The sequence below is a fragment of the Pseudonaja textilis genome, chromosome 7 (assembly GCF_049901715.1).
Source record: "Pseudonaja textilis isolate UNSWEBS1 chromosome 7, rPseTex1.2, whole genome shotgun sequence".
NCBI classification, from domain to species: Eukaryota; Metazoa; Chordata; class Lepidosauria; order Squamata; family Elapidae; genus Pseudonaja; species Pseudonaja textilis.
This window is the reverse complement of record NC_141996.1, coordinates 22986843-23005067: the sequence shown is the minus strand read 5'-3', so window position 1 is coordinate 23005067 and position 18225 is coordinate 22986843. Positions and strand designations below refer to the sequence as shown.

Sequence of the window (18225 nt, the reverse complement as noted above, 5' to 3'; positions counted from 1 at the left end):
TTCATCAACAGGTGCTATGTGCATGCTTAGGCACTTTCCAAATCATACTTTGCTTTCAACTCCAGATATTTTCCCAGCCTGACTGACTACTTTTTCAGATTCTGTTTCATATAACTCACCTGTAAAGCATTACAGGTCATAACTAAGGCTACAGTATTAAAATTGTATTCAGCTGTTTTTGCTTTGAGTAGCCATCCAGGTTAAAACACTTTTCTAAATTAACAGATGCTGAGCTGTTGATCTACTGAAACAATCAAAACAGTTCAACAGCTGTGGGACTCAAAATAACACGGACAGCAAATTGCCAAACTGCAGCCTGGACGTGAATGTTGGCATTTTATTCAACAAGAGAGATCCTATAATTAGGTTTATTCACTGTAGACAAATAATTAATAATATTTCTGAATCCAGAAAAACAATCTATATTCTCTTTATGTGATCTGTTATTTATATATATACTGAGTTTTAGATCATTAACTGATACTGTACTTAAAAGACATTAATCAAGAAATATAGTTTTCAACTTCTACTAACGCAATCTTGCCATAGATAGTCAGCTGAAAGTGCAAGTGAAATGAAAATCAGAGGAAAGCTGAACAGGACAGACAATCGGCAGGAGAGAAGAGAGATTTGGATAGGACACAAAACTGGTTGAATTTTTGTGGATAACCACAAAAATAGGATAACCAAGGATAACCAAGCTCAGGAACAATGCTTCACAATTCAACTTATACCCCCCCAAAGCAGCAAGTTGTAAGACTGAGGCAAGAAGAAAAAGTGTGAATCCAATAGAATCACATATAAGGCTTACATTTGGAAGAACATGAATAATTCCTTCATGGTATGTCAATTTTTACCCTCCCCAAGGAGCTGAAATCAAACATTTCTGCTTTACATCAACAAAGCTTGGATATTATGACCAGCTATGCTATTGCAATGGAATTCCTGAAGTCAAGACTGCTGCGAAACCAAGAAAATATGGAACTGGATTTTACAACCAAGCTCTAACAACCAATCACAATGTAGACATAAAACACATTACATAACTGCATTACTTAGTGGCAGCAACACTGGCAGTCCCTGCTGCCATCATTAAGTGAGGATTGCAGGTTGTTAAACAAGGACCATAACTTGTAACTTCCTGCCAGCTTCCAACAAGCAAAGTCAATGGGGAAGCCAGCACTGAGTAGCAAGTCTCAGCCACAATAAGTCTTTCCTTAGGCAGCTCACAAATAGGATAGCTGATAGCAGATGGATGAGTGCTGTGAAGTACAGAGAGGTGAGGAAGGAGTGTTACCATTCTTAAAAAATGGCAGGAGAAGTATGACTTCCCAGAGCAACTTATGATCCTCTTCTGACTTCCACACTGTCCTTGCTGGTGGGAAACCATCAGGGAAAGTTACAAATGACTGAATTATAATCACATGACTGCAGGCGTGTAGGATATTTGGATATATGCTGCCTAGAAATATTTGAAAAAACAACAACATGTGGGATACAAATAAATAATAGCCATCAAATGGGGAAACATAATGAACACTGAAGGAATCAAGATGCCCTATGGAAACAGCATCAAGAATCTGGATGAAGATGATCACTACAAATACTGGGCATCCTTCAACCTGACAACACCAAGCACACTGAATTCATGAAAAGAATTAGAAATGAATATATCATGTGAGTGAAGAAGATCTTAAAAGTTCAAATATCACCAAGGCAATTAACACCTGCATAATTCCGGTCATTAGATACACAGCTGGAATACTGGTCTGAACTCAAGCAGAACTAAAGCCTTGGACAGGAAGACCAGAAAAATGACAATGAATCATGTCCTTCATCCTGGGATATGGAGGATATTGACAGACTTTATTTACCAAGGAAAATGGGTAGGTGTGGAATGTTGCAAGCGTGTCAGATGGTTGAAGAAGTAAAAGGGTTTGGAAGGATATCTGAAGGATAGTGGAAAAAAAAATGCACTGAAGCAAGTATATCAGAAGTAACTAAATCAGGCTTACTGAGAACTGGTGAGACCAAACAGACAAGAAAGACCTTACGAAGAAGAGAAAAGAAAGATAGGAAGACAATTCATGGCCAATACATTAAAGAATAACAGGCAAAGCAAATAATAACAACACTTGGAAATGGTTAGGAGCAGGAAAGTTGAAGAAAGAAATAGATGGGCTAATTCTGGTTGCACAGGACTAAACCTTAAGAACAAATTAATGCAAAGCCAGAATTGAGAAGATAACAACAGACAGCAAATGCTGCCTCTGCAAAGAACCTGAAGAAACAGTGGACCACCTGGTTAGCTGCTGCAAGAAGTTTGCAGACTGACTACAAAAAACAGCACGACCAAGAAGTAATAATAGTACATTGGAAGATCTGCAAGAAACTCCATTTGCCTGCAAGCAAGAACTGGTGGAATTATAAAATAGAGAAAGTAATAGAAAATGAAGCTAAAGTGCCTTGTGATTTTAGGATTCAAACAGACAAATACCTATCACGTAAAACCACAGACTTAATAATTATTGATAGGAAAGACCAACCCCCCCCAAACCACTAAATAATAGATATTACAGTGTTTGGAGACAGCAGAATAGAACAGAAAAAAACAGGAGAAGATAACAAAATTCAAAGTCCTGCAAATAAAAATAGAACATCTATGGCAAAGCAAAGAAAGTAAAGGTAGTATCAACACTAATAGATGCTTTGTGTGCAATCCCAAAACAACTGGAGCATCATTTAAATACCTCTGGTATTGACAAAATCCCCATCAGTCAACTGCAAAAGGCAGCTTTACTTAGAATAACTTACCTCTGATCCCAGTGACTGATCCAGATTGAATCCTTCCAGGGCACATCTATCTATTTGCCTTCATTCATAATCAACCTTGAGTTATCTACATCTTTATGGTTTGAGCTTCAAAACTGAATATCATCAAGTTGAAAAAATGCATTTCTAATTTGCAAATATCTGCCGGATGCTTCTGTGATTCTTTAGTTATTTCTATTACAACACATTTTGATTGCTGTATATTTCAGCTCTCTTTCCCGTTCTATTGGTATGGCAAATATTTGTTTTATTAAAAAGTTTGGTACAAATGTATTAAATGAGAATTTCTTTGTTCTTGATCTTAATTCTTCTTGAAGTGTCTGTACAGAAAGTAGTACAATGCATTCCAACTTCCTTAGGTTGGAATGTTAAACACACTTGTTCCTGAATAATTTGAATGTCTCTATGAAGGTTTTCGTTTATAGAATAACAAATCAATCTACAGAAAATAATAAAAAAAATAATCTAGGGAAATTCTCATGGTCAAAATAAGTTGTTTTTATGAAACAACTGTTAAGAATTTATGTAAATGTTAAGATACTTGATAAACAGCATGATTCATAATAAATGTTTGGGCAATCCTCCTTAAAATCATGACACTTAATCCAGCTGACTTAGAAGTAGAAATAATCATGGAGCTTGATTATTTTTATACTTAATTAAGTAATTTAATGTTAAGTTTTTAATGAGTGAGGTTATTAAATTATTGTACAATGCAATATGTAATGGAATATATGCTAAGAATGTTTCTGCTAAGAGTAATGCAAAAATTCCATGCTATAACAATGATTTGGCCCAAATTTCTCAGAAGAGCAATTGCATTCCATTGTGAAAACCAGGTGTACACAGCTGTTGTCTATATGCCTGAGACTGCTGTCTTCATGTAGACAAGAACTGTAGATATTAATTACTTTGAATAAACCCAGGAACTCTGTCTGTTTATCAGAGAGAAAAAATACATAAGCACCTAACAATACTCTTGAATAGCAGTGCAAATGGCTTTCATTATCTCTGATTAGAAAATATATTCTGGATCTTGGTGTCTAAGGTAAATAGCATTCATGGTTTTTTACATTTTTTTTAATTTTATGGATATGCAAAATGGCAGACATGTGTAAAATTTTTTTTTTAAAAAACCCCATTATCCGTGGTCTTGTTATTCATGCTTTTTTCCTGTGAATAACAAAGGCCACACTGCAAGCCTGAAAGGTAAAATAGTTTACTTTTCTTCCCTTTTATAATCTTCTGAGTCAAGGACAGCCTCCTGCTCCGAGGCCCCATTTTTGGCCTGGAAGGCCTCCTGGGCGACTGGAGGCTCCGTTTGGGGCCTGGAAAGCCTCGTGCGTGACTCTGAAGGCCCATTTTCGATCTGGACAACCTTCTGAGTGACTCCAGGGGCCCCGTTTTGGGTCTGGATGGCCTCCTAGGTGAATCCGGAGGCTCCATTTTGGGACTGGAAGGCCTCCTGAACGACTCCAGAGGCCAAAAGCAGTTGCAGGGGGTGGGGGTGGGGCTGCCTGCACCCCATTTTTGTTAGCAGAGGTACTGCGGGCCAGTCCTTTGCTATTTCCAGGCTGGCCCCCGCAGGCCAGATCTAAGCACCCTGTATAACCAAGCATATTGTGGAGATCTGAATGAACTTGTGTACCGTCTGTTAATAATCTTCGGGCTAAAATCCAAACAAGTTATGATGTGATATGTGTGGGTTTTATTATTTTTGATAATAGTACAGTATTTATAAAAACTATATTTTACTGAATGATTAATTTATTTTGCTTCATTCATAGCAAAGTGCTGTACGTTATATGATATTGCAGATTGAAGTGTGTGTGTATGTGTGTGTGTGTGCATGCCTGTTTTTTATAGTCATTGTTAAGTTTAACTCTGTTCTTGTATCTTAATTGTTCCTGTGTTCTATCCCAGGAAAATCTTTTACATCACAAATAAATCAGCCTAATCAAGCTTACAGGAATAAATACTGTTAAATCTGGGAGGACGGTTCAAGAACGGAGGCAAGACTCAGATAGAAACAACAGCTCTTTATTTGTGACTTCAGATCTGAGCAACTAACCCCAGCCGCAGCAGCCCCTTATATAGGGCTGGCTGCGGCTAGGCAGCCAATGAAGGCGATTTGAGTTTGCCGCTCTTGGCAGGGCCAATCGCGGCAGCCCGTTTACTGGCCAATCGCATCAGTCTATGGCGACCAATCACGATCGGCTTTCAGCGGGCCAATCAGATTTGCAGGCTACGAGCCTGCTAGTCCGGAACACCCCTCCCCTCTCGGTTCCGTTTAAGGGGTGGAGTAATATAGTCTCGCAGGTAGGCAGGTCTTCCCACCTGTCTGCCTGACTTATGCAGTTCCGCTTGACCCTGTTCAAACCGGGGTTCAGATGGACTGCTTGCTGGATCAAACAGGAACGGTGAACCGGTGTCATGGTTAGGGCTCTCCTCTGGTGCCCCCGGGGTGATGGGAGTCCTCAGCCTCGCTGTTACTACCATGGCTCCTGGGGCTCGCTGAACCTGCCTGGTTGCTGCTTCTTGGCGAAGCGTTCGACTGTCCAGTCTCAGCTGCAGCTGGTGAGTGTTGCCAACCATGGTGCGGTGATCTCGGTGTTAGCTCGGAATAAACAGGTGTTGGTTCTAATTCTGAGTTCACTGCTTCCCCTCCCCCCCTAGTGTCAAAGTTAGGGTCAGGGTTGGAAGATGTGGTTAGTCTGGAGCGCAGTTGGTCAATATGGCGTTTCCATGGTCTGCCATCAGTGGTGAGTAGACGGTAGGAGCGGGGGCCCGTAACTTGAGTTACCTGGGCAGGAATCCAAAGGGGATCCCCAGAAAATTTTTTTGCGAAAACAAGGTCTCCTACCTTGAAAACACGGTGCTTGCTGCTGGAACCCAGGGGCTTTTCCGGGGTGTAGGCAGGGTGCAAACGATCTAGAGGCGATCTGAGTTTCCTGGCCATCAGGAGTTCAGCTGGGCTCTTGTTGGTCGTGCTGTTTGGTGTGATGTGTTGTAGGAGCAGCATTCTAGTGACTTTGTCATGGATGTTGCCTTGATCCATTTTCTGTAGGTTTTTTTTCGTAAACTGAACCATTCGTTCAGCCCGGCCATTCACTGCAGGATGAGCCGGCGATGTGAGTGCGTGTCGGATGCCCCGTTCTGCTAAATACTGTTCAAAGGCTAAGGCAGTAAGTTGGGGCCCATTGTCAGAGACCAGGACATCTGGTAACCCGTGTGTGGCGAAGAGTCTGTTCAGTTTTTTAATGACCGCCTCAGTAGTGGTTGCTTTCATTTTATTGACCTCAAGCCAGTTTGAGTAGGCATCTACAGTTATTAAGATGGTGTGGCCTCTCGTAGGTCCCACAAAGTCAATATGAATGCGAGACCAAGGACCCCTGGGTGTTTCCCATTCTGCTGGTGGGGCTTTAGGTGGAGCTGAGTGGTTTTCCTGGCATTTGTTACAAGAGGCGACCCAGGTTTCGATTTGTTTGTCCATACCTGGCCACCAGGCGTAACTTCTTGCCAGCGCTTTCATACGCACGATGCCCGGGTGTCCATCGTGTAGCATTTGCAAGACCCTTTTTTGTAACTTAGTTGGTACAACAACTCGGTCTCCCCACAAAATGCACCCTCTTTGTGAAAAAAGTTCCGTTTGTCTGTTTTTAAACGGCTTAAACATTTCCTTAGTGTCGTAATCTGGCTATCCCCTCTCCACCCAGCCAAGAACTCGTGCCAAACAAGAGTCTCTTTTGGTTTCAAAGGCGATGTCTTGAGCCGTTAGTGGAGGTGATGGCATTGTCTCTATTTGCAGTACCGGGAATGTGGGAACTGGGTCTTCCTGTGGCTCGGGTTGCGGTGAGCGGCTCAAGGCATCTGCGTGGGGAATAGATTTCCCCGGGCGATACTTTAATTGATAGTCATAGGCAGCGAGAAATTCTGACCATCGCGTCATTCTGGGGGAGAGAATGTGTGGAGTAGGTTTGTCGCCCGCCAGGATCCCAAGTAGTGGCTTATGATCCATTATAATAGAAAATGGTCTCCCATAAACATATTCATGAAATCGTTTTATTGCGGAGACAATAGCAAGGGCTTCCTTATCTAATTGGCTATAGTTTCTTTCTGTTTTTGATAGAGTTCGTGAAAAAAATGCAATTGGTGCTTCTGAGCCGTTTGGTAGGACGTGGCTCACGTGGCTCAAATGGTGAGGCATCACACGTGACAATCAAAGGTAGTGTCTCGTTATACTGAATTAGCACTGCCTTTGAGGTAAGGAGGTCTTTTACTTGCTGGAAGGCGTGTTCCTCCCGACGTCCCCAAATCCAGGATGCCCTTTTATCGAGTAGTCTATGAAGGGGCTCAGCAACAGTCTCCTTCTGGGGTAGGAAGATGTTATAAAAGTTAATAAGTCCCAGGAAGTCTTGGAGGTCGGTTTTGCTTTTGGGTCTTGGGGTGTTTTTGATAGCTGCCAATTTTTTTTCTGTGGGGTGGATTCCTTGCTTGTCAAGGAGGTAGCCAAGAAACTCCACCCTTTCTGTGCAAAGCTGGCACTTTTCCTTCTTAACCTTGAGGCCAGCGTTTTTGAACCTCTGTAGGACTGTTCTGAGGCGTTTTTCTAATTGATTTTTTGTGGGTGCTGCTATTAATATGTCATCAAAATAGGGCACGACCCCTTTTATCCCTTGTAATAGTCTCTCCATCAGGCTTTGAAAGATGCCTGGGGCTACGCTTACACCAAACTGGAGCCTGTTGCTTTTGAATGCACCACGATGTGTGACTATAGTTTGGGCTTCTGCAGTCTCGGGATCAACTGGCAGCTGTTGATACGCTTGGGCCAGATCTAATTTTGCGAATATTTTGCCACCCCCAAGTGAATGCAGGAGATGTTGAACAACTGGTACTGGGTAGGCGCTCTGCTGTAGCATGTGATTGAGGGTGGCCTTGTAGTCACCGCAGATTCTTATGGACCCGTCAGGCTTTATGGGGGGTGACAATTGGTGTCTCCCATCGGGCGTGGTCAATAGGTTCTAACACGCCTTGCGCAATTAATTTGTCCAGTTGCTTGTCAATTTTGGATTTAAGAGCAAAGGGAACTCGGCGTGGCTTTAGGCAAATGGGTGCTATGTCGGGGTGAAGATTAAATGAAATAGGGGACCCCTTGTACTTGCCTAGGCTTTCGTTGAACACTTCTCGGAAGTCATGGACGAGAGCCGCCTCCCAGTCATTGTCTTCAGTATGATAGATGCCAGCCATTCCGATTCCTAATGGAGCGAACCACTGAAGACCCAATAGACTTGGCCGGTCTCGATCTACGACGGTGAGTGGTAGAATTGCCTTATGTCCCTTGAACGAGACCTGCACATGGCGGGTACCTGCGACTGGAATCCAGTTGCCTTGATAGTCTTTCAGTATGAGTCTCTGACTGCTGAGGTCTTGGCGTCAGATGTTGGGGATTAGCTGCTTGAGTGTTCTCCAGGATACCATGGATAGTGATGACCCAGAGTCGACTTCCATGTTGCACGGTTTGTTTTCAATCGTGACCTCTACTCGGATCTTTTTAGCGTCAAGTGATGAAGCGTGGCCAATGGTGATGGTTTGATGAGCCTCCTCTCGTCTGGGGGTGTCGTTAAACCTTCGGGGTCTGCTGTACCGGTTCCACTGGTTGCTAGGGCGGTCCTTCTGCGTGGTGGCTTTGCCATCATTTCTCTTTGGGCTGCTCCCTCTCCGTCTGGGGCTGGAAGTTCTCTTGTTTCTGCATACCTTCGCGATGTGTCCCCGTTTCTCGCAAAAACGGCATATGGCATCTAAGAATCTGCATTCGGATCGGGGATGGTTTCCCCCGCATCCGGCGCATTGGTAGTTGGATTTGCGACCCCGCTGGTCCCGTTGCTCACGTTCTGACCGGAGCCTGTGGACTTCTTCCTCGCTGTCTGAGGATGACTCGACGTCTTCGTGATAGGTGGTTGATGTGTACTTGTCTGAAGGTTTCCCAGCATCGTTGGTGGGTTGGCGGTTGGTCCCGCTGGTTCGACGCATTCGTGCTGCCGATTTACGAGTGGCTTCGGCTGCTGTGGCGTCTGCTATGGCATCTGCAAGTGAGATGTCTCCCTTGGCCATAATCTTGCTCTGGACGGTTGGGTCTCTGAGGCCAAGGACGATGCGATCTCTCATGGCTTCTTCGAGGTTGGCGAAGCCACACAAACCACCCAGGTTCCTCAGGTCTGCCACAAAATCCCCAACGCTCTCATCTTCACATTGGTCCCTCTGGTAGAACTCATGCCTGCGAATGAGAGTTGGCACGGCTGGGGCGTAATGGTTGCACAGGATGGGAGCAAGGGTGTCCCAATCCATGGTTTTAACTTCAGCTGGCTTGGCTAAGGCTTTAGCCATCTTAAAAACGGCTGGTCCACAATGGGTTAGAAAAACGGCTAGTTTCTTGCTGGGCGTGGCATCTTTGAGGTTGTTAGACTCCAGGAACATTTGAAATCTGTCCGTGTATGAGTCCCAATCTTCGCTAGCTGGATCGAATGGTGCGGGTGGTATAGCGCTGCTGGCCATGTCACCGTCGTTGCGCTCTGTCAGCCACGTGCTCCTTCGGCTAGCTCAATTCAATAGCTTCTGTTGCGTCCACATCCCATCCTCGTCGCCAGTGTTAAATCTGGGAGGACGGTTCAAGAACGGAGGCAAGACTCAGATAGAAACAACAGCTCTTTATTTGTGACTTCAGATCTGAGCAACTAACCCCAGCCGCAGCAGCCCCTTATATAGGGCTGGCTGCGGCTAGGCAGCCAATGAAGGCGATTTGAGTTTGCCGCTCTTGGCAGGGCCAATCGCGGCAGCCCATTTACTGGCCAATCGCATCAGTCTATGGCGACCAATCACGATCGGCTTTCAGCGGGCCAATCAGATTTGCAGGCTAAGAGCCTGCTAGTCCGGAACAAATACAGATAGGAATAAGTACACAAAGCCAAACCAAATAGCACTGATTGATATCACACTGTTCCTGGTTATTAAAGTGTGTAATTAAGCTACATATTTTGGAAAAATCAAATGCTGTATGTGTAAAGAGGAACGTTTATAAGTAAATATGCCAGATATTTTTAAAAATTCTATTTTATAAAATAATAGATAAATACAACAAATTAGCATAGGATTATGCTTTAAGAGGGAAATATAAATGGAAATTTATATGCCCATTTCATCTAATCTTAGGTATTTTTTTCAGAAAAAAAAACTATTTATTACCTGGCTATTGCTTACTTCAAAAATTCTGTCTATCCTCAAGATTCAGGTCACTTGACAACTCACTTTCGGCAACAAAGGTGTCCCAAACCATTTTTACATCTTTCAACACCCTGCTGTTTAGCCATCTAATTTGATCAGCTGATTTTTCAAAGAAGGGCTGCAATTAAAGGCCAAAAAGTTTACACTTCACATAAATCTCTGGATTTGCTTTCCCTGAAAAACATCACTGCATAAACATTTACTCTAAACTTGATTCATCATATTGTCACGTTTCACTAAATCATACTAAAAAAAAAATGCTTAGCAGACTGTATCTCCAGCCTAATGATGCCACATGTGAAATATATGTCATAATTAACAGTATTTTCCCCCAAGGGCTGGAATAAGCTGAGTTTGGTATGGGAAGAACTTGTTCTAGACTGCATGGGAAAACTTAGCCATGTTGTTTTAAAGTTTTTTATTTTACCTTAGATACTGTTTTTATTTTGAGGTTTTGAGCTGCCCTGAAGTTGGTTCAAGACAGGTGATCATCTAAATGTTTTAAATAAATAAGCATAAGTCACATTATTTGCAAATGTTAAGCAATAGCTTTAAAAGCAAGCTTTTAACAATGTCATTCAAATCTATCACTCTGATGTTCTATTAATCTATGTATTCAACATCAAGAATCCATTAGGTAAAGATGACTCAGTGTTTTAAAACTGGGATATACAAACACATTAATATGTCTCAGAGTAGTTGAAGATGGCTCTTTAAGCAAAACTTTCTGAATCAGTGGGTCCTAAACACTGTATGTCTTTTGACCAACAACAACTCAGTGTGACAGATTTCTAGGAATAACTATTTCCTCTATACATTTTCATTTACATGGAAATGTTTATCCTTGCCACCCACCCACTTAATGCCTCTGGGCATCTTACAAGCAATAAAAGCAATACATCTAAAATTAAATCTTAACATATACATTAAATTGTTGTAAATATTTTAAACCCCCTCCTGAAATGTAAAATACCAAGTATTTTATTTCAGAATACAATATTGTGCAGTTACAGAAAAATCCACTAAGAAAAAAAAAAAGTAAGGAAAAACCTGAATCAAAAATGTGCATTAGAAAATGCCCAGCTGTCTTTGAAGGATTCATTCATGGTCAATTTTTTTAATTCAGGTAAAAGAAAAGAACAATTAGTGCATGCTTTTCTTTTTTATTTTCAGCCTGAATTTAATGTTGATCTTTTGTTCCAATGAGATTTTGTCTCTTTTTCTTAATGGATTAGTTTTGCAGGTTTTTTTTAGTAGTTCTTCATCCTGGAAAAACTTTCATTTTTTCCCTTTTTTATGCAATCCTATTATATTTTAAACTACAGAAACAAATAATAAGAAAAAAGACTGAGCTAGTTCCAAACTCATTTACTATGACTTGGCAAATATCACACCTTTTCTCATCTCATTTTCAGCTATAAGTAGGAAATGAGAAACTTCTGTTTCCAGCTTGAGTTAACCGCTACTTGTCTTGACATTTTAGAGCAGGGGTGTCAATCTCAAGGCCCGCGAGCCACATCCAGCACATGGGGTGCTTAGATCCGGCCCACGGGGCCAGCCTGGAAATAGCAAAGGACCAGCCAGTGGTGCCTCTGCTAGTGAAATCGGGCTGTGGGGTGGCTCCTGCACAGCCTGTTTTTGGCTTGGACAGTCTCCTGCAGCACCCTACCAGATAAAATGGGTGGGGGGGCAGTAGGGTGCTGCAGGAGGGTGTCCAGGTTGAAAATGGGGCACACGGGGGCCACCCATGCCCCATTTTGGCCTGCAGGGTGACGCAGAAGGGTGTCCATCCCGTCTCCTCTCTCCCCCGGCCCAGCCCATGGTAGACAACTAAGTGCTGATCCAGTCTGATACCCGTTTTAGAGTATGAATAGAATAATAGATTGCAATTAATGAAAAACAAATGTAAACTCTTCTAATGTTTCTTTTGCAACCACCCTGAAGAATTGAAGGGTTTATTATTTAGTTTAGTTTAGTTTAGTTTACTTTATTGTCATTGCGCCTCATACAATGAAATTAAATACCATCTTCAGTGTACATTATGACTATGAAAATAAACACGAACACACATCCTTCACATTCTATACATTGAATTGAAAACCCCTGATATTGCAGTAATATTGCACTATACAATAGAATTCATTAGTTACTGTCTTGGGATAGAAGCTGTTTTTTCAGCCTATTTGTCCTTGTTTTTATTATCCTGTACTGTCTGCCAGATGGTAATAGTTCAAAAAAGAGTGCCCAGGATGAGATGGATCTTTGAGAATGTTTTGAACTTTCTTAAAGCAGCAGAAGCTATAAAGCACTTCCAAAGAGGGAAGAGGGCAACCAATGATCCTCTGGAAATGACATTAACCCTCTGGAGTGCTGTCCTATCTGCCACTGTGCAATTGGTGAACCATACACAGGTGCAGTAAGTTAAGATACTCTCTATGATGCAGCGCAGTGGTAGGATTCAATTTTTTTTACTACCAGTTCTGTGGGCATGGCTTGGTGGTTGTGGTGGGGGAAGGATACTGTAAAATCTCCAGTCAGAGGTGGTATTTGCCAGTTCTCCAAACTACTCAAAATTTCTTCTACCGGTTTTCTAGAACTGGTCAGAACCTGCTGAATAACACCTCCGGTGCAGCGGTAGAAGGTTACCAGCAGTTTATCGTTCAGTTGTTGTTTTCTGAGAAGTTTCAGGCAATATAATCTCTGCAGTCCCTTTTGACCAGTTCTGCAATGTGAATTATGTTCAAATTATATTCTGTTCCAGGTGATCAGTGGGATATTAGCAAAATTAAGCATGACAGTAGATCAATAGACCACTAGTTGAATGACAAAGGTTTTTTGCATTTTTAAAATTATTGTTCTATAACTCAAAACCTTCCCATGCTGTCCAACCTCTCCTTTTTTTCTTCCAGTCAATCATGGCTGATTCTTGGAGACTGCCTGGAAAAATCCCCACAATTTTCTTGGCAAGATTTTTCAGAAGTAGTTTGTCATTACCTTGTCCTAGGGCTAAGAGAAAATGAGAAGACCATCTTCACCTTCTAGGCTTTGTGCTTAAATTGGCACTAAAACTCACAATGTCCTAGTTACTAGTCCGATGCCTTAACTATTACATCAAAAATGGTTTCCATTCTGTCTTTAATGAAAAGTATTTAATGTGCTACTTGGTACTGTACCAAATAGCAAGCCAGAAAACTGCAGATGAAGACTTTCAACCCCTGTACCTTGACATGGTGCCCCTCTGTTTGCAAACATATTAATGGTTGTGCACCAAACCCAGGCAAGCATCCACCAACAGTTTTTCAAACAAGTGACATCAAAGCCTCTCATATCACAGCCAGGATAGGGAATCTTGTGGGTTTAATGAGTATCCTGGGGTCTACTAAATACCGCCAGAAACTAAAGGCTTACATATAAAATAATTCTGCTCCTAGGAAAGTTGAATGTAGTCTTCCCATATACAATCTATTCTAAGTTCTACATCCTTCAACTTATTTACAGCAGCTTTTTTCCACTCCCAATTTTTAAAATAAGTAGTTTTTAATTTGTTTTTTATATTTCAAGCAAATAAATCAGAAGACAAGTTTGATTGAATTCTTGCTTTCATTGATACCCAGATTCTTTTTAATAACTAATAACTTGTCATAGGATGACAAAAGTTTGATAATAACTAATTTAACTTTTATGCATAATTGCAGAGAATTATGTTGATATTTTTTAAATTTTACTTTAACATATAGTTTAGTTAAGCTGAATAACTTCTAATTACATTGCTAATGAAAATGATTCAACCGGATGGAAAATACATGCAAGGATAATCATCTAATTTTCATTAAAATTAGAAACTATATAAGTTAAACTATTTTGCCATCATTTTCATATTACACATTTAAAAATCAGAACCAGTTCATAACAAAAATCTACCAACAGTTTTATTTCCTTCTCCTGTTCTGCTATAGCCTCTATTTAAATCAGTTAACAATAGCTCAGAAACAAAGCTTTAATGTTATGCACAAGAATGATGATTAGAATTATTAGAATGCCACCACTGTTACAATATTATTCACTTTATGGTTAAGAAATTCAGATAAAGCCAATGCCTTTCAACATTATTCACAATTGATATTTTTGATACATTTGATTCTACACCATATTTTAGATCTGTATTTGACTAATTAGCATCTTAGCCCATATACAAATTTAAAACACAGCATATGCCAATGATATTTAATTGAAGATATGGGCTCAATAAGCTATATATTACATATGTAAATGTTTCGATATATTTTTACATTACACAAATTATATATATTACAAAATAGCTGTATCCTTCCAGAAAGACTGCACACTTTACATAGTGTGCACAATTATAAGGCAAGTTGTATTTCTGAGAATTAATTTTATTATTGAACAACTACAGTGTTCTTGGTCAATCCAAAATGTTAATAAATCTCAAACCTGAATATTTAAGAAAATAAAAGTGAGGTTTTGGCTTTCTTAGGAGAATATCTATGTGTGCAAAATTATTGGGCAACTATTAGTGTGCAGAATATTATGCAACTAAATGAAAAATGTTTCCCATGTCACTCACTTATTTCCATCTGTTAAAGTGAGAATAAGCAAACAACTCAAAATGTACAAACAAACATTTCTGATAGTTCAAAAAAAAAAATCAGTGACCCTTCTTTTCAATAACAGTCATATGCCTTCCATTTATGGAGTCTGTCAGTTTCTTGACCTGCTGCCGATCAACCGTTTGTGCAGCAGCAACCATAGCCTCCCAATTACTGTTTTCCTACACCATAAATCTCCCATTTAAAAAGTTCTCAATAGGGTATAGGTAAGGTCAGGAAGGGGGCCCATGTCATTAGTCTTTAATCTTTAAGGCCTTTACTGGCTGGTCATGCAGTCGAGTACTTTGATGCATGCAATGGAACATTGTATTGCACAAAAATCACAGTCTTCCTGAAAGGTGCAGACTTTTTCCTGTACCACTGCTTGAAGAAAGTATCTTCTAAAAACTGGCAACAGGTTTGGGAGTTGATTTTGAGTCCATCTTCAACCCAAAAAGGTCTGACTAGCCCATCTTTAATAATACCAGCCCATACTAGTACCCCACTTCCACCTTGCTGGCATCTAAACCAAAATGGAGCTCTTGCCCCTTACTGATCCAGCCGTGGGCCCATCCATATGGTCTGTCAAGAGTCACTCTCATCTCATCAGTCCACTAAACCTTTGAAAAATCTGTTGTCAGATATTTCTTGGCCCAGTCTTGCCATTTCAACTTATGTGTCTTGTTCAGTGGTCGTCGGGTTTCAGCCTTCCTTACCTTGGCCATGTCTCTGAGCACTGAACACCTTGTACTTCTGGACACTCCAGATAGGTTGCAGTTCTGGAATATGACAGCACTGGAGGATAATGGGCTCCTGGTAACTTCACATCTGATTCTTCTCAAATCTTTTGCAGTTAATTTGCATCTTTTTTTCTCAACACGTTTCTTGCTATCCTGTTGACTATTTGCAACAAAACGTTTGATGCTTCTATGATCACATCCCAACATCTTAGCGATTTCAAGAGTGCTGCAACCCTCTGAAAGACTTTTTACATTTTTTGACTTTTCAGAGTCAGTTAAATCTCTTCTTTGCCCCATTTTGCCTGAGGAAAAGATGTTGCCTAATAATTATGCAGACCTTGATATAGGGTGTTGATCTCCTTAGGCCACACCCTCCCTCATTACACAAATACACATCACCTGATATGCTTATATCCAATAAGCATTCAAGTTTATACAGCTTGGAGATGGAAAATATGCATTAAAATGATATGGTCAAAATACTCACTTGCCTAATAATTGTGCACACAGTGTAGACGTGGGTAGAATCTGATGCCATTCAAATATGCTGACATAAAGTAAGCATGAACAGGACAAATTTCTCAAATGAAATTTCACTTATTAAAAGAATCAAAGTAGACAGACTAGAGGCTTTAATTAACTTCACATTAGTAGTGCACATTCTTGACATTCACTGAGCTTTACTATAAAGAATGTTTGCTACATATAAAAAAATAGAATAAAGGCCACTTGGATTACCATCAGTAATATTGACCCCTGAAACGTTGCATAGCTCCAGCCCCATTTGTTTACATTGTGGATCTCTCTCATTTGGTTCAGGAAAAAAGGTAGAATCCTTTGCCACAAATATCACAGGCAATAAAACCACAAAAGGGGAAAGTGTGTGAATACTGAATAGCTTATCATACCAGGAGTCCATCCTTCCTACCTGACTCTATTGTTCAGCAGATATGTAAAAATATTAAGATGATTTGTCATTTTTTTCCTGTGTTTCTCCCTGAAGGAGAAACACAAAACATGTCAAGTGCTGCTATTCAGTTGAAGAGCCATCCTCCCCACAAATGAAAGTCACAAAACCAAGCAAAAACATTTAAGGATGGGAAACTAGAATTATGCCACCCTGCTCTTCTCCAGATTCAGAGGAGGAACTTGAGAGGTCTTTTGAAAAACCCAGCAAAACCAGGTAGGAAGTGAAATCCTACCTTCCTCCTAAAAAGATGATTATAATCATAGCTATAATTACAACCGCAATTAGATTTGCTATTAAAGTACATCATGGGAGCCTTCACCCCACAGAAAGACATCACTTGGTTATCAAGCTATCAAGCTTGGTTATCAAGGCAAGGATGCACTGGCTCCATGCTACCAGCAATTCTGTAGGAGGTGGAGAAGGGTGGGGGGAGAGGGAGGAAGCTCACTCACTATTGCTCCAGGATTTCAGTAAATATTTGATACTGATTTCAAAGAAGCCGGAATCCTGTTGGCTGGCCATGGTTGCAGCATACAAGATTCTCCGAGAGCAGCTCCAGCGGCAGGTACTTTGCCGGCGAGATGGGACTGTCACCAGTCAGTGATGTAAACGGAGGGGTCAGGAGAGGAAATGAAGTCTCCGCAGAGCCTCTCCTTCCGTTCCTGAGGGGCGCTTGCTCCTGCAGTAGCGGCAGCTACTGCCGCTCTCTCGTCCACGGACAATGAACGAAGCAGCCTTGGCGATGCTCGTCCTCGGCTCATCCTTCACCGAGCATGCCGCCTCCCCATCGCACGGAGCCCCGGGAGAGTCTAAGCGCCCCTTCTCACCATCCACCAGCTCGCTTTACAGCGCTGCTGCTGTTGCGGGCTGCGGCGGTGGCTATTGCTGCATGAACGCCGCTGTCTCCTTCTCCTTCTCCTCCTTCCTTGCCGGGTATTAGAGAGGAGCGGTCGGAAGGAAAAACACCTCTTCCTGCAAAACGCCTCGCAGCAGCCCAGGCAGTCGGGGCGGCCCGGTGATTCGCCACCGAGAACAGCTTCAAGGGCCCTCCTCTCTTGCAGCCCCGGCGCGCGGGACGGAAGATGGGGACCCAGCCAGAGTGGTTTTGTTTTGTTTTGATGCCAGCTGCTGCCTTGTCAGCTGCTTCCCTCCCAAGAACAACAACAACGCCTAATTCTCAACAACTGCATCATGCTGCGGTAAAGCCCAAACTGCACCCATCCAGAGGGTGCAGTGACGGTGCCTCTTTTCTCCTCCTCTCCCTCCCCCAGGTTTTGCCGGGCGCCGCTCCGCGCTGCCTTAGTTGTTTGGGTTCTTCTCCTTCTCTCGGCACCAGACAAATCGGAGCGGCTGCTGATACCATTTTGGCTTGGGTCAGATTTAAAGAGACAGCAGCCAGCGGAATAATGGCTTACTATAGTAAAGCCCCTCTATGTTTGCCCCTTATTCCATGGATATGGCCAAGCTACAACATCCCTTTCCTATACCAAGTTGGCCACCTGCTTTAGCAGGAGATCTGAACATTGTACTGAAATCAAAGAGACTTAATATCCTGATTACCTCCCCCTTTCAAAATTAAGGTATATTTTACAAAGCCAGAGCCCTGAAAATTGTCACTACTATGAACTGGATGACCATGGGCTACTTCGTGGGCTTGTAAAGGCCTTCAGTGTCTTGAATATTGTCACTAAGCAATATTTGTTGCAAAAATATAGACTTTCCATATGATGAGCAACTGGGTTGCCACAGACAAGATTCTACGCATACATTGGATATTTGTATGTGCATGTATGAG

General features: G+C 41.7%; 1 protein-coding gene across 9 annotated transcripts in view; it reads right to left on the bottom strand.

Moving 5' to 3' along the window:
* The window catches only part of FRY (FRY microtubule binding protein), a 184696-nt gene that overhangs the window by 128124 nt on the left and 38347 nt on the right, over positions 1 to 18225 (bottom strand). For 2 of the 9 annotated variants that reach the window (XM_087937232.1, XM_026708921.2), the window contains exon 1: positions 16883 to 17485. The exons of the other annotated variants lie outside the window; for them this stretch is intronic. In XM_087937232.1, coding sequence (XP_087793358.1) covers positions 16883 to 16952 — 70 coding nt within the window. In that variant the 5' untranslated portion in view covers positions 16953 to 17485. Of the gene's footprint in view, positions 1 to 16882; positions 17486 to 18225 lie in introns of those variants that run through there. 9 annotated transcript variants of the gene reach the window in all.